Below are 14,773 nucleotides of genomic sequence, written 5' to 3' on the forward strand. Positions count from 1 at the left end.
TATCACCACGTCATCTCCAGAATTGTTGTTTTAAACATTAAGATGTTTGACGACATTATGTTAACTGCATAAAAAAAGTTGCTTCTGATATTAACTCTCAGCTTCAGAAAGCAACAGCGGATACCACAAGCACTGAAACCAATAGAATATTATGAGTGTTCAACTACAACAATATCTAATCCATATATACATAGAGCAGACACTGCATTTAACTTAAGTTGCAAGATACATATTACTTCTAACATGCACTGATACAGGTGTTTCATCTCTTTAGACGTCTCCAAATATTTTGAGGAAAGAAACATTACTACTGTAGCTACAACTTCAAACAACTGTCACGTCTCAAACATACACCCTTAATTCTTTGAAATTCATTCCCATGCAGGGAAACAAGATACGACATTGTATTACTGTGTCAGATGTATGTGTTCTCTAAATCATGATTTCCAACCTAATGAGAGCAAACTCTTTTCAAACTCAAACAAATTTACAAAAATAAGATTTTTTCTTGCAGAAATATAAGACTAGCTAATTGAATGATCTATCGTTTGTTTGACTGATTGCTTTATTCTGTGGTTGCTATCCTCACCTCCTCAGCTGATAGATCAGTAGATAGTCAGCTGTTATCCATCTCGTAACCCCTGTCATTTCTATAGGTACATTTTAGGAGGAACGGGATACACACACTCCAAAAAGCAACTAACGTTACACGGGTGCTAGCTACTAGCTAACGTTACTAGCTAAATTCACTTTGGTAATGTTTGCTAGCGATGTGCGGCCAAAACCCAGTCAACTTAATGATACTTGATAGCAAACGAATAGTCTCAAGCACAAATTCACACGAAATTATGCACAGTATTGCATTCAGTTGCAGTGAGACAAAGATTAAGCAATTCATAAAATTACCTTGTCTTGACTTTTGTGTTCACGACTTCATGAGAAAACGTGCAAACTAAACTAACTCCGATTGACAACTCTCTCTTGCACAAGTACGCCCACTCCAACTCAAAAACAAATCTCCTGATTAGTCAGTTGAGGAGAAAAACATATGATTGACATTCAAGAGCTCCAATTGTTGATGATTTAGAGGATGCAAATGAACCAATTGGATACCTCAATCAACATACGTTATTGAGTGCGCGGGGAGTCATTTTACATTGGCCGGGCCAAAACCTGTAACGTCATCGGGCGAAAGCGGGGAGGAGTGCCCTCACAAATCGAACATTTTGACAACAATGCAGCATGGTGCATCGTCGAAATACAAAAATTCCTAAAATAAACGTTTGAATTTTCTAGCTCGTTTTCATTGGGAAGGCAGATTAAATGTTTTTTTTTAAATCAATCACTTTCGCATTGGAAAACCTAGAATCCGTGGTTGCCTTGGAGGTCGCCCAGGCAGAAAGCTCCAAGTATTATACATATTTGAATAGTTTTAGGTGTTTTTTTAACAGACTCTTTTTAAATCAACTTTTATTTTGTTAGCTAATTAAATTTTGATTTTATATATATTGATCCACAGCAGTGCAACATTGTCAAGTCAGTTATTTTACTAACTGAACTGAGAAGCTAGCTGTTTAGCTAGTTAGCTAACTGTACTGTAGCTGTTTGTGTTTTTATTTGAAACAACGAGATGGCAGAGGCCTGTAGACTGTTGAATAGGGCAGAGGATCACTACATTTCCCCCCCACAATGGTTTATTTCAAGGCCTATTCCAGCTGACTAGTGAGCTTCAAGCGCCCTAAACTAGTGGCTGTATGGCTTCATCCAGGTGGGTTTTTCAGAAGATTTACCAAGGAGTCTACGACTGGGGATGGCAAGAGATGTCCTGGCTTGTGACTTGTTCCCCCCCTGATCAACCCTTTATCTGGGCCTCAGTCAGAAGAGACGTGGACCTAGTGGGTGAGGATGGTGCGCATGGAGAGTGGATTGGACACAGGATGTGGACTTCCACCTGCCTCTGCTCTGTGGATGACCATGGAAGGTCTTCCAGACAGAAATGTCAATGGGCTCACTGAAATGTTTTGTTTTAAAGAGCTACTTTGAGACGTGTGTTTAATTGTCATTTTTGTTTTGAGCCAACTCGCCGTCCAGAGCCCGGAACTTGCTGGCTCAAGCCCTGGAGGCAGCCCGGTTCCAAATCGAAATGCAATTAACTTTTAGCCAGTACCTATAGCACGCTGACACGGGCGCCCGGATGAGATTAAACGAACCCCTTCATCTGCAAATTTGGGTATAGCAATGGGACATATAATTATAGTTTAGATAGATTTCTACGGTATGTTCCCCGCCTAGAACCAACATCACACGCGCCACCAATGTATTATCAATTCAAAACAAGGGGCGTTATTGGCATGGGAAACGCATGTTTACATTGCCTTAGCAAATGGAAGAGATAAAAACAAAAGTGAAATAAACAAAAAATGAACAGTAAACATTACATTCACAAAAGTTCCCACTATTTTAACTTTACTACCATGAAATACTGCTACATTACCTGGAACCGTTTCAAGTTAAAATGTTCATTTTCCAGTTATGGAAATGCCGCTCAAAGCTGGGCGAGTAAACCGCGTGCACCCAATATGACAGACAGGCGGAAAGCCAAATCACAATGGAAAGAGGGCGTTATCTTTAGTAATTTAACCAATGAAATTAGTTACATCTTTCGACTGATAACCCTTTTGACCATTGAGGCTCTTCCCATTGCTGGCTCGTCCTATCGAGTGGGCGGGGCTTTGCCCGGTTTCGGAAGGGCAACACGCAACCAACAAAACTTTTTTTTAAATTGAGCTAGCTACGACATTAATTTCCCCCCACACGAAGACAGTCATCATAATGACTTCGACGAACATGTTTTCAGGACTCGATAATGGCGCAAAGCCAAGTTCAAGGTAACACGAAATTGCATCCACGGGTTTTATTTGCAGCAGGCAAAATTCAAGCAACTAGCTAGCTATGTTCCTGAAAGCTACCCCTTATGCTCATTGGCCGCGAGCCTGTAAGCAGTATAACGTTAGCTAGCTAGATGGCACTTTGGTGATACTAACGTTAACTAGTTATAAGACAATTTAGTGATAAAATGTTTATTCCGTTTTGTCAGTAGTAAACTTTTCGTTTGGTAACAACTAGGTAACTTCTATGGGCTTTGGGCCCGAAGTACCAGTGTGGGTTTTTTGGGTGGAGGGGGGCTGCGGAAATGGAAGCTCGTGGAATTCTTTTTTTTTTACGGTGTAGCCAGCGATATGACGCTCATTGTTCTCTTGTTGCTTGCATTTTCAAAACAGGCACAGTTACCCACACCCGTTTACACAACCTATTTCTAAAAATTAAGGGTAATTGGTCATTGTATTTTTTTGCGCGGTCAACTTTTTTTGCGCGGTCTAACCCCCCTGCGAACATTCCAAGAACAGCCAGCTAACGTTAACTGTTTAAATATGTGTTCTGTGTTGATTTGTGATCAGCTAACGTTACACAACTAAATGTGACTTTTAAACAGTTTATTTAGGTCAGCAGGCCTATGTAGCCTGCAGTCATACTGTAGTACAATTAGCAGATAACTAGATTTTTTGATGTCTTTAGCCACAGCCACCATTTGTGGCCTGTCTTATATTAGAAGTTGTGCATGCCGAATATTCTATTCCTAGATTTTGCTATATGCACGTTTTCATTATGGAACATTGTCTAATCATGTTATCCCAGGCACTGCCTGCCTTTGTGTATGATGAATGCTGACAGTAGAGTTTGGCCTACAGGCTATATACTTTACATCAGTGGTTCCCAACCAGGGGTACAAGGAAGCCACAGTGTGGTTTGCCTATCCACGGGGGATACTTGAGAAGACTCATGAGACCATAGGCCTGCTGGTTAAGCACATGAGGGGGTACTCCAGGAAAACTCCAGGCAGAACAAAATTCATTTGGTGGTACAGTAACCAAAAAAGGTTGTGAACCAGCATGATTCTGATGTTTCTTTTTCAGAGTTCTGCGTCCCCCCGGAGGTGTCTCCAGCGACCTGTTTGGTGGCTACGAGGGAGAAGCAGCTGCGTCGAGACGGCCCCACAAGATGGCCTCCAACCTTTTCGCCCCACCAGAGCCACAGGGTGTCATCAGGCGAACCAACCCCCCAGGTGAGAGAGAGAAGGCCCCTTTACTCGGCATACATTCCCTTTTCACACTACTGGGCTGAATTGATCAAAGCGGTTTTGCTCTGGCCTGATTATGCATCCAAACATTGGGTGGCAGTCTGTATTCTTTTAGTCCTTAATACAGGATAGTGGTTACGCATCCACCATAGATGCTGGAACCATGAAAGGATGTTGGTACTATGATAGAAAGGACTATGTGAAAGGAAAATATCAGAGCCAGGAAAGTTCAGGTCAGTGTGGAAAGGGAAGAAGCTTTCTATGTCTTCCTACAAGGTGAGATGGCCCCTGACTGGGCAATCAGACAGGCAGCGACTGCCCTCCCTGGTTCTGGAGCTGTCAGAGCCTTTTCAGGTTTATGTGGTGTGAAAACTGCCACTAAGGTGCTACGTTAGCTTTTTTTAAGGTTAGAAAAGGAGCCATTGATGAGTGTGAACTTACTCACCATCTCTTCCCCAAATCATGTTTGGATTTTGTTGACATGCTGCAGTGTGTGTGTGTATTAAAATTATGATTTGACACACACATTTGATAAGGGCAACAGGTCACTTATTTTATCTGCTGACTTCAGTGTCACAAGACTCAACCAGCCAAATCAAATGTATTTTGTCACATACACATGTTTAGCAGATGTTATTGCTGGTGTAGCGAAATGCTTGTGTTTCTAGCTCCAACAGTGCAGTAATATCTAACAAAACACAATACACACAACCTAAAAGTAAATAATGAAGTTAAGGAATATATCAATATTAGGACGCGCAATGTCAGTAGCATAGACTAAAATACATTAGAATAGAATAGAGTATATACATATGATATGAGTAAAGCAAAAATATGTAAACATTATTAAAGTGCCTAGTGATTTCAAGTCTTTGTAGATAGGGCAGTAACCTCTAATGTGCTAGTGATGGCTTTTTAACAGTCTGGTAGCCTTGAGATGGAAGCTGTTTATCAGGTTCTCGGTCCCAGCGTTGCACCTAGACTGACCTCGCCTTCTGGATGATAGCGGGGTGAACAGACAGTGGCTCGGCTGGTTGTTGTCCTTGATGATCTTTTTGGCCTTCCTGTGACATCTGGTCCTGTAGGTGTCCTGAAGGGCGGGTAGTTTGCCGCCTGCCCGACGGTAAAGCGTCGGGCAGACCGCACCACCCTCTGGAGAGCCTTACGGTTGTGGCGTTGCAGTTGCTGTACCAGGTGGTGATACAGCCCGACAGGATGCTCTCAATTGTGCATCTGTTAAAGTTTGTCGGGGTTTTGGGTGACAAGCCAAATTTCTTCGGCCTCCTGAGGTTGAAGAGGCGCTATTGTGCCTTTTTCACCACACTCTGTCTGGGTTGACCATTTCAGATCATCAGTGATGTGTATGTAGAGGAACTTGAAGCTTCTATTCTAGCCTAGTAACAATCAGTAGTAGGCCATTGTCATTCCATGCAGTGAAATAACTGAAGAGCCACAGCCCAGCCACAGACCAGCTCAAGAGCCACAGCCCAGCCTCTTCATTGTTGAGTCCAGTGTAGGATTACACCCAGGCCAGGGTTTCCGTTAGCCCGGTAAATGCCGTCTTTTGGCACAAAAAAAAATACGTGAAAAGCCGATAAATAAAATGGTTGCCGGCCAAATTGCATGAAATTTTTAAAAATCCTTTGGAAACCATGTTGATAATCCCTGTTTCCAGTGTTACCACCGAGAGGGGATTCTTTCTCCAAAACAGAGTATAGACGAATTCAAGATCACACCTTCTTGAGGACAAAGTAACGAGGCTGATGCACATCGCAAGCTCCTCCAAGGAGTTCAACAATTTTGACTTCCCACAGCAACGGCTAACTTTGAGCAGGCCAAGGTCTGCCGAAACGCTAGTAAATTAGAGGCAAATTGTGTTTTTCAGGCCCAGCCTATCAGTTCTGCTGCCGCACTATACGACACACTGCCCCTGTGTCGTATAGTGTAAAGATTTGAAATTGATTGACTAGAGTAATGATGTGTATCATGCGCAATTGGTGCAATTCAATTTAGCAGCACTTGGAAATCAAACATCGTTTCCAACTAGTCACATCAGTTGCAATCACTAGGCAGTCAATTGCCTATAGTGGAAACAGACTTAGCCACGTACAGTGCTTTCAGAAAGTATTCAGACCCCTTGGCTTTTTCCACATTTTGTTACGTTACATCTTTATTCTAAAATTGAGTCAATTTTATTTTTGCCCCTCAATCTACACACAATACCCCATAGTGACAAAGCAAAAAAAAAACAGTTTAAGAAATGTTTGTTAAAAATAAGAGGAAATACCACATTTATATAAGTACTCAGAACCTTTACTCAGTACTTTGTTAAAGCGCCTCTGGCAGTGATTACAGCAACGAGTCTTCTTCGGGTATGACGCACGCACACCTGTATTTGGGGGGGGTTTCTCCCATTCTCTGCCGATCCTCTCAAGCTCTGTTAGGTTGGATGGGGAGCGTTGCTGGACAGCTATTTTCAGCTCTCTCCAGAGATGTTCGATCAGGTTCAAGTCCAGGCTCTGCCTGGGCCACTCAAGGATATTCAGAAAATTGTCACGAAGCCACTCCTGCATTGCCTTGGCTATGTGCTTAGGGTTGTTGTCCTGTTGGAACGTGAATCTTGACACCAGTCTGAGGTCCTGAGCGATCTGGAGCAGGTTTTCATCAAGGATCTCTGTACTTTGCTCTGTTCATCTTTCCCTCGATCCTGACTAGTCTCCCAGTCACTGCGGCTGAAAAACATCCCCACAGCATGATGCTGCTACCGCCATGCTTCACAGAAGGGATGGTTCCAGGTTTCCTCCAGACGTGACGCTTGGCATTCAGGCCAAATAGTTCAATCTTGGTTTTAACAGACCAGAGAATATTGTTTCTCATGGTCTGAGAGATCTTTAGGTGCCTTTTGTCAAACTCCAAGTGGGTTGTTGTGCTTTTTTTCTTCTTCTGAGGAGTGGCTTCTGTTTGGCCACTACCATAAAGGCCTGATCAGGTTCTTTGTCACCTCCCTGACCAAGGCCCTTCTCCCCTGATTGCTCAGTTTGGCTGGGCTGCCAGCTCTAGGAAGAGTCAGCTCTCTACACACTGGCTTCCTGTTAAGGCTAGGGCTAATTTCAAGGTTTTACTGCTAACCTACAAAGCATTGCATGGGCTTGCTCCTATCTTTCCGATTTGGTTCTGCCGTACATACCCACACGTACGCTACGGTCACAAGATGCAGGCCTCATTACTGTCCCTAGAATTTCTAAGCAAACAGCTGGAGGCAGGGCTTTCTCCTACATTTTTATGGAATGGTCTGCCTATCTGCGTGAGACATGCACATTCGGTCTCTACCTATAAGTCCTTATTGAAGACTCATCTCTTCAGTTGGTCCCATGATTGAGTGTTGTCTGGCCCAGGGGTGTGAAGGTGAACAGAAAGTCACTGGAGTGACGAACCACCCTTGCTTGTCTCTGCCAGGCCGGTTCCCCTCTCTCCACAGACATTCTCTGCCTCTAACCCTATTATGGGGGCTGAGTCACTGGCTTACTGGTGCTCTTCCATTCTGTCCCTAGGAAGGGTGCGTCACTTGAGTGGGTTGAGTCTCTGATGTGATCTTCCTGTCCGGGTTGGCGCCCCCTCGGGTTCGTGCCGTGGGGGAGATCTTTGTGGGCTATACTCGGCCTTGTCTCAAGGTAGTACGTTGGTGGTTGAAGATATCCCTCTAGTGGTGTGGGGGCTGTGCTTTGGCAAAGTGGGTGGGGTTATATCCTGCCTGGTTGGCCCTGTCCAGGGGTATAGTCGTACAGAGCCACAGTGTCTCCTGACCCCTCCTGTCTCAGCCTCCAGTAATTATGCTGCAATAGTTTGTGTTGGGGGGCTAGGGTCAGTCTGTTATATCTGGAGTATTTATCCTGTCTTATCCGGTGTCCTGTGTGAATTTAAGTATGCTCCCTCTTCTCTCTCTCGTTCTCTTCTTTTGGAGGACCTGAGCCCTAGGACCATGCCTCAGTACTACCTGGCCTGATAACTCCTTGCTGTCCCCAGTCCACCTGGTCGTGCTGCTGCTCCAGTTTCAACTGTTCTGCCTGCGGCTATGAAACCCTGACCTGTTCACCGGACGTGCTAACCTGCTGTTTTCGACTCTCTCTTTCTACCTACCGCACCTGCTGTCTCTAACTCTGAATGATCTGCTTTGAAAGCCAACTGACATTTACTCCTGAGGTGCTGACCTGTTGCACCCTCTACAACCGCTGTGGTTATTATTATTTGACCCTGCTGGTCATCTGTGAACGTTTGAGCATCTTGGCCATGTACTGTTATAATCTCCACCCAGAAGAGGACTGGCCACCCCTCAGAGCCTGATTCCTCTACGTTTCTTCCTAGGTTCCTGCCTTGGGAGGTTTTCCTAGCCATCGTGCTTCTACATCTGCATTACTTGCTGTTTTGGGTTGAGTTTCTGTATAGCACTTTGTGACATCAGCTGATGTAAAAAAGGTATTTTATAAATAAATGTGAACCGCTATCTGTATTTCCAGTCACGTGAAATCCATAGATTGGGCCTCCACCTCCAAATCGATCCCGCTCCAGAGTACAGGCCTCGGTGTAACGCTCATTCCTTCGACGATTAAAGCGAATCCGACCATCACCCCTGGTGAGACTTAAGCGCAACTCGTCAGTGAAGAGCACTTTTTGCCAGTCCTGTCTGGTCCAGCGACGGTGGGTTTGTGCCCATAGGCGACGTTGTTGCCGGTGATGTCTGGTGAGGACCTGGCTTTACAACAGGCCTACTAGCCCTCAGTCCAGCCTCTCTCAGCCTATTGCGGACAGTCTGAGCACTGATGGAGGGATTGTGCGTTCCTGGTGTAACTCGGGCAGTTGTTGTTGCCATCCTGTACCTGTCCCGCAGGTGTGATGTTCAGATGTACCGATCCTGTGCAGGTGTTGTTACTGCAAGGACGATCAGCTGTCCGTCCTGTCTCCCTGTAGCGCTGTCTTAGGCGTCTCACAGTACGGACATGGCAATTTATTGCCCTGGCCTCATCTGCAGTCCTCATGCCTAATGCAGCATGCCTAAAGCACGTTCACGCAGATGAGCAGGGACCCTAGGCACCTCTTTTTTTTTGTGTGTGTTTTTCAGAGTCAGTAGAAAGGCCTATTTAGTGTCCTAAGTTCTCATAACTGTGACCTTAATTGCCTACCGTCTCTAAGTTGTTAGTGTGTTAATGACCGTTCCACAGGTGCATGTTCATTTAATTGTTTATGGTTCATTGAACAAGCAAGGAAACAGTGTTTAAACCCTTTACAATGAATATCTGTGAAGTTTTTGGGGATTTTTACGAGTTATCTTTGAAAGACAGGGTCCTGAAAAAGGGCCTTTCTTTTTTTGCTGAGTTAATGAACTTTAACTCAGTCAAAGCTTTAAACTTGTTGCGTTTTATATTTTTGTTCAGTGTATATTATATTTTGAAGTTTTATTACTATGGAGGTGACTTGTTCTTCTAGACTAAATGTTTTATTTTATCAACTGTTTCATTTATGGTTATAGCAGGGATGAAGACGCAACGGGCAATGTTTTGCTTTTCAGTAAAACCTGTCATGTTTGTATAAGCATGTCATAATTTTTTTATTACAAATGTACAGGCTAATTTCTATTCTGTTAAGATTAATTAAAATAATCTAAATGTGATTTTGAGTACCGTAGGTGGACACCCTAATGCGGTACACACACGATGCATATGGATGTCCGGTAAATTAAAATCTCTGCCGCCAAATTTTCCTAGTTGTGACCGAGATTTTCATTAGTTAAATGAAGTTTGGGCCACATGTAATCTAGTGACATCACATGACTGGATCAATATGTCTATATTGAGGCCAAGGGTCAGAGATGGTTAAAATAAAATATGTTATCATGAGTTTCTATTGTCTCTCTGCACATTGAGCTGGTTTGTCTTCCAGTTTTCAGCCCTTCTGCTGGTAGAATGTTCTAGAAAGAATTATGACTGCACATGCCCAGATATTGAAATGTTATCTTACTGTGAAATGTAATGCCTCATGTCAGTCCAGGCTGTGCAACAAGCTCTTCACCATAACTATAGCATAATGAGGGTAGGACTGGGCTTTGTGTGTGTGTGGGGACTGGTTCAATTTGGTTGGAGTGGGTACAGTCGTCATGTTGCCAGTAATTGGTCAGATAAGAAGTTTGAGTAGTGAACATTCTATAGAAATGTTAATCACAAAAAAAGTGGTTGGTGTGGAGATTTGACTTGTCTGTCTTTTCCTCAATGCCTTCAATAATGTTCACCTTTTAATGCCTTGTGTAAATTATTTTGTTCTTTCTGTATTCTATTCTAAGGCGTTGACAGTGCCATTTTACAAGGTCAAATTCCTGGTGCATGTAAAAAATATTTGACTCGCTGTCCTTCTTCGATGCAGGGGGTAAAAGCAGTGGGATATTTGGTTCTCCAGATGCCCCAGCCGAGCAACGGAGACCCGTACCCCCAGGCGGCAACACCAGCAACATCATCTGGGGGCTAGAGAGCGCCCCTCCCTCCGACAAAGCCCATTCCAACAAGCCAAAGGTAATCCAGACCATCCTTGTCCCCCAGTCTCTCCCATTCCAAATCACTAATGGTTATGGATTTTTAATTTGCATGATGTATAGGCTATATTGACATGTTCTTCTTATTATTCCTAGGACAACATTTCTGTGGGTGAAAGTCCCATGCCCATACCCGAGCCCCCAGGTGAGTTTGACACGGATAATGGATTCTGGCTACCACTTTACAGCCCGCTGTCTGCCAGGCAGTTACTAGAAATGACTTGTTGACCAAGCTAATAATAATGACTTAATAATTGCATAATTATTAATTACTAATCGGTTTCTTTAAGATGTTGACACCAAGTCTTATGTACCATTTGGTACCAGGTAAATCTAACTCGGTTTCTCATCTTTTTCTCTCTTATCCCTCTCTCCCTTTCGCTCTCAGCTCCTCTGCCGAAGGGGAGCCCGGCCAAGGAGGTGAAGGAAGAGAACGTCGCCTCCCCTCCCCCCACTCCCACCAAAGCAGCGGTGGAGACTGCGCCTGCTCCCTCTATCAAGAAGCCAGAGACCTCCCTTAGTGAACTCTCACTGAAGGACCACGAGCCCCACCTCGGCCCCCGCCCCCGCTCCCACAACAAGGTCCTTAACCCCCCAGGAGGGAAGTCTAGTGTGGTGTTCTACTGATCCAGCTCCTCCATCCCATCTATTCATGTATGCATCCCAAATGGCACCTTATTCCCTATATAAGTAAGTAACCCTTGTCCGAGCCAGAACGGCACGTAGGGCAGGAGCCCATCTCTTGTTTCTGTAGCGTGAGGCTGCTTGATGTACAAGTACACCCCCTGGACAGGACAAGTTTATGGTCCCTGGTCAAAATTAGTGGACTGTATAGGAAACGGAGCCATTTGGGATACAACCCATGCACACCACTATTCTCTGTTCTGTTCATTTTCCCTTTTCACTCTGTCCTTCCATGTCTTGCACTTTTTAATCTAACCCATTCTTGACCTAACCTCCCCCTGTTCATTTTAGTTTCTTTAGATTATTTTCTTCCTGCTTGATAGCAACATGATCTCAATCATTTTTACAGGCTAAATTCCTGTCCAATCATTCAAAATGGTTAAATTCCCGATTCATTGCAAGGGTTCTATTTCTTGCTGTAAATGTTATTTTTTGTATTACATGGTTTTAAATGTTGTGTTTATTACAAAGGTTAATTTAGTCAATCACTGGCATCTATTTGTAATTCCGATTATGACTCAGCAGTGTATCTGTGTCGGCATTGAGATCTGTTTGTTGCCCATGCAAACGGTTGTCATAGTAAGCCCTTAAGTGATCAAAATCCCTCTTTACTGTCAGTTTGTTAAGAGTAACAGGTATCCCTATATCATGCTCATTCAGTTTTCCATTTCATCACACTCCTTTTCTCTCTCCACTAATAATCAAACCTATCTTGTTTCTGTCTGCAGCCAGAAACAAACTCCTGTTCAGGGAAAAAAAGCAAAACATCGACTAACTAATGAATGCAAAGCAAAGAGCTATGGGCAGCACCCATGATGCATTGCCCACCCCCAAAGTTCTTGTTCTGTGGAAGAAATTCCACTATGGTTTTATATATCTCCCGTGCAAATGGCTGAATGTGTTGTGGTTGTTCCCTGCTCTGTTACCATTGCTTGCTGTTATCAGAGGATTGTATCCACTCGGGGAGGCCTCTGTTTTAAATTAAAACGTCTGCTGTACACAAGTGAACTCTGGAATAGTAAATGACTGGTCAAAATACGGATGGGGACTTGGGAGACGCTAAGGAACCCCTAGCCACCCATACACCGCACCACGTTCCAGGCTGCCTACGTAGCAGTCGTGCACCATTTCTTACAACGCCCGGATAAGCGTTTTAACATGTCAGTAGTTTCAAGTCAACGTATAAACCTTTTAAGACTTTGGTGAGTTCAGCATTATATTAAAGGCTGTGCGTGATGACTTAGTGCAAATCAACATTTATTTTGCCATTAAATTCCCATGTACTAAATAAAAAGTACAAGTTAAATGGGACCTTCTTTACTCAAAAAAATGTTGGATGGAAGCCTGGTTAATAACTGCATCAACTGACTAGATGGCGTGGTATTAAATCATTCAGTGATTTGTGCACTGTGGTCGGTTTGTAGGCAGTCTGGAACGCGCCCCTGTTCAAGGTCTCCTGGTGCCATCTTAACCCCTGCGTGTTGGAGTGCCTGGCAGGCAAAGTTCACAGCAGAGGAAAAGCAAAAATAACCTGTGTATTGCAATAAAACTTATTCAGACTATTTTCAGGACTTCGGTATTGGTGGTGTCAATATATTGATTAAATAATGGAATCATCACAATTTGCAATTTCAGCCTAAGGGTTGTATTTATTAGTGCATACTGTAGCAAAGGTTTTGTGGTGAAAAACAAGTTATTTTTAGTTCAGGTAGTCCCTCCATTTTGGCCCTTTTTATTATTTTTTTTAGTGAATACAAACCAGATGAATACATTGGGAGGGTTCATCCTCTGTTAGCGTTTTGAAATGGGATATCTGGCACACCCCTTATATTGTAGGTGTTGTCAATTCCCAATGCAAGAAATGTCATGATGGAGATTCCATTCATTGATTCTTTAGTTTATGTTCAATCAACCTTGAACAACTATAAAATGGAAGTACTTTGAGTTTACATGTGATTGTTTTTATTGCTGTGTTTATGGCTGCTGTATGCTAATTTCCCCCTTTGGCGGTTGCTGAAGTCAAATTTACCCTTGTGTAATGTCAAGGCATGCTTGAATATTCTAAACACAAACTAGGCCTTTATCACTATAATATAATCACATGTATTTTTGCCCTACCCTTAGTGATGCCTTTGTGTGGCTCTGCTCATGGCCTTTAACTTCTGTTGGAGTAAGATGGTTCCTCTCACATGACACATGTCTCATGGAGTTACGCCGGCCACCCTCACGTGAATAGAGGCAGTCTGATATGTCTGCTTGGCCTTGGGAATTTGGGCTGCTTTTGAGATCAATTGAGAGAGTTTACAACTTATTTCCATTCACTGTCAGTACCATTGTACATGTTTGGCATTATGACATGACAAGGAGTTGCATGATGGCACAAACATACTGGTATCTAGACTAGCCACAAGGAGGATATAGTTCCAACTTGGACCACCAGAGGGTGCTGCTTTACAATACCAGGACCTGACAAATAATGCTGAACCAGTGGAGGAGGAAGGGAAGGACCATCCTCAGTGAATTTAATAAAAACTTGTGTCGTGATTTTGATTAATGTGATGACGTATTTATCGAATCTTCTATGTTTAATGGTTATCAAATGTATCATGTAACAGCTCATTAGGAATTTGGGGCACCATGGAAGAAGTTGTTTAATGAGTTACCATCTCCCAAATTAAACTCAAGATTACATATAAGTTATATATCAATAAGTCACATCAACCATTACCTTATATCAGTCTCATTCTGAACATCGCAGACTTCTTGCAGGAATGCAAACTAGTACCTTTCGGCGAAATTCGCCTTTTTGAATCCAAAATAGGTGACCTACATGAGGGGGGGTTTTGGTTGACTACGGGCTGTATGTGAACGAGTGATGCATGTTTTGGACCAATACTGGCTGTATCCAAGGCTCAGCCAATCGTTCACATAACAGAATGCAGCACGCCACTGACGAGACAAATTTGCTAGTTACAGCATCAGCGTGCACTCTGGAAAGAGCGGAGTGGAAAGGCAGTTTGCCAGTTAACAGCAGCGTGTCCCTTGAATGATAACGAAGAGGTAGGTGAGAAGCCTGACCACGGAGACTGGGGTAATGAAGCGTACTTCATGAGCTGTAACTGGAAAAACAGCTGGCATTTGGAAAGTTTGAGGTGAGGGAGAAACTGGTGGAACAAGTGTTAGCATTGTCAAGTATCTTGCTAGCTGGATCGAATTCTCCGTTAGCTAGCCAGAGAAATGTTGAGGAACATTAGCCAACTTAACTGATCAAATAATTGAGTTTGGTGTGTGAAGATTAGCAGGCTAATGAAGTCAGACCGCTAAAGTTATAACATCAGATGAGCTAACATTAGTAACCTAACCAATTCGCTATA

At 43.3% G+C, this 14,773-nt stretch overlaps 1 protein-coding gene across 1 annotated transcript; it reads left to right on the forward strand.

The window, feature by feature from the left end:
• The first annotated feature begins 2,734 nt into the window (after positions 1–2,734).
• On the forward strand, positions 2,735–13,938 carry LOC120052745 (jupiter microtubule associated homolog 2-like). The gene is made up of 5 exons (XM_038999836.1): positions 2,735–2,888; positions 3,975–4,123; positions 10,550–10,695; positions 10,812–10,860; positions 11,104–13,938. Exons 1-5 carry the CDS (start codon positions 2,833–2,835, stop codon positions 11,340–11,342), a joined length of 639 nt encoding a protein of 212 aa, XP_038855764.1. The 5' UTR covers positions 2,735–2,832; the 3' UTR covers positions 11,343–13,938.
• Positions 13,939–14,773: the final 835 nt, after the last annotated feature.

This window comes from Salvelinus namaycush, chromosome 8, assembly GCF_016432855.1.
Source record: "Salvelinus namaycush isolate Seneca chromosome 8, SaNama_1.0, whole genome shotgun sequence".
Lineage (NCBI taxonomy): Eukaryota > Metazoa > Chordata > Actinopteri > Salmoniformes > Salmonidae > Salvelinus > Salvelinus namaycush.

What these genes read in the sequence shown, in the direction of transcription:
- LOC120052745 (XM_038999836.1), top strand. Translation starts at nt 2,833, where the DNA reads ATGACTTCGACGAACATGTTTTCAGGACTCGATAATGGCGCAAAGCCA. An exon ending in CAGGCGAACCAACCCCCCAG is followed by an intron (nt 4,124 to 10,549) that starts GTGAGAGAGAGA and finishes TCTTCGATGCAG; the next exon opens with GGGGTAAAAGCAGTGGGATA. An exon ending in GCCCATACCCGAGCCCCCAG is followed by an intron (nt 10,861 to 11,103) that starts GTGAGTTTGACA and finishes TTTCGCTCTCAG; the next exon opens with CTCCTCTGCCGAAGGGGAGC.